The sequence below is a fragment of the Branchiostoma floridae genome, chromosome 2 (assembly GCF_000003815.2).
Source record: "Branchiostoma floridae strain S238N-H82 chromosome 2, Bfl_VNyyK, whole genome shotgun sequence".
Lineage (NCBI taxonomy): Eukaryota > Metazoa > Chordata > Leptocardii > Amphioxiformes > Branchiostomatidae > Branchiostoma > Branchiostoma floridae.
Genome location: NC_049980.1, coordinates 31,370,520 through 31,371,993, shown reverse-complemented (window position 1 = coordinate 31,371,993; position 1,474 = coordinate 31,370,520). Strand labels below are relative to the sequence as shown.

The following is a 1,474-nucleotide window of genomic DNA, read 5'->3' as shown; positions in this document are numbered from 1 at the left end:
GACGCAGCAGATCGCCCTCCTTCGTATAATGTATAACGTTCTTGGTCTACTCTACTCTATGTAAAAAGAAATCCAGCGGTGAGCCAAAGATTTCACGCCGAAAACGGGGTTACCTGAGGTCGCACGAAACAAACGCACGCTCGTGGAAAATGACGTCGCGGCCTTGTAAAACCCGACCGATTCGATAAATTTGAGTAAAATCATCGGGCAAAATAGAAAAAAAAACACAAGGTGTGGTGGCGCCGTTTATTCTATCCTCTGGAAAAACTACTAGCATTTGATGCGGGAGGGCGCAACATCGATCGCACGAGGTAGGCATTCTTTTAATATTCAATGCCGGAAAAAAATTGGCTGGATTTTTCCATGGGCTGACGAACTCACTGGCTAGAGCCCTGTTTGGAAGCATCAAAACCCCAAAATTTTCATATAGACATGACTGGACAAATAATACCCGGGCCAGATCACGGACTGCTGATTCCCCGAGCTTATAGTTATAACGTATTTTTGGGGAGAGGGCGGACGTCGATTACTGAAAAACGGGAGTAAAAAAGGCAACCGGCATCCAATCTCAAGGGCATAATTTTCCTCTCAAGTTGCAGGAAATTCTGTTTTAGAGGGTTTGAAAATCCAAATTTTCCCGGGGGAGCATGCCCCCAGACCCCTGCCCCGACGCTGTGAAAAAATCCTGGCGAGAACACTGGCCCGGCCCGGCGCCCTTGTGCCCTGACGTCTATACATGTTGTATCAAGATTATTTTATCGGTTGTTTTTCTACCTGTTTGATGATGCCTGTCGGGGGGAGGGTCATGTTGATTTTTTTTAGGTGGAGGGGGAGGGTCACGTTAAATTTTTTTGAGATGGGGGGGAGGGCCATCAAAAAATTTTTTGATCCGACTTCCAATGCACCAGCCCTCCCCCCCCCCGATAAATATCGTACGGTCCCTTATGCATAGATGAGTGTAGATAGTGCCTTAGTGTGGCTGGTGGTGGTATATAACATGACCAACAAAACATAGTGCACAAAACAGGAATAAAAAAAGTGAAGTGATCATATGATTTCCTATATTTTACACCCAAGGCACTGATCAATCCTTACAGCTGGGCAGAGCTGGTGAAGCCAAAATGGGTGCCCCAATCACTATGTGCTCATCATCATCATCATCATCTTCGCCGCATGTTAGTATTGGTCACTGAGGCGGGCCGTCATTGTTGGCCATGCTGTTTTGTCCACTGCTAGCTGTTGCACGCCCTCCCATGTGCAACCCATCTCCGCAAGGTCTCTTTCAACAGTCCTCAATATGCCAATGACAATGTAATGAGAAAAGTTTCATATTGTTCTGTGTCTTACCAGTGTTAGAAACTTGACCTGCACCAGAAGTGACCCTTTCTCTATCTTCTTTAGCTCGATATGTCGTTCTCGCTCCAACGTCCGGCGAATTGCTTCCTCTGTTTCTTGCCTGTACCTCAAGTAGAAA

The 1,474-nt window shown here is 46.3% G+C and overlaps 1 protein-coding gene across 1 annotated transcript in view; it reads right to left on the bottom strand.

Annotated features, from left to right (window-relative positions):
* The window catches only part of LOC118409167, a 3,470-nt gene that overhangs the window by 987 nt on the left and 1,009 nt on the right, over positions 1-1,474 (bottom strand). The window contains exon 2 of the mRNA XM_035810036.1: positions 1,348-1,451. Coding sequence (XP_035665929.1) covers positions 1,348-1,451 — 104 coding nt within the window. The remainder of the gene's footprint in view (positions 1-1,347; positions 1,452-1,474) is intronic.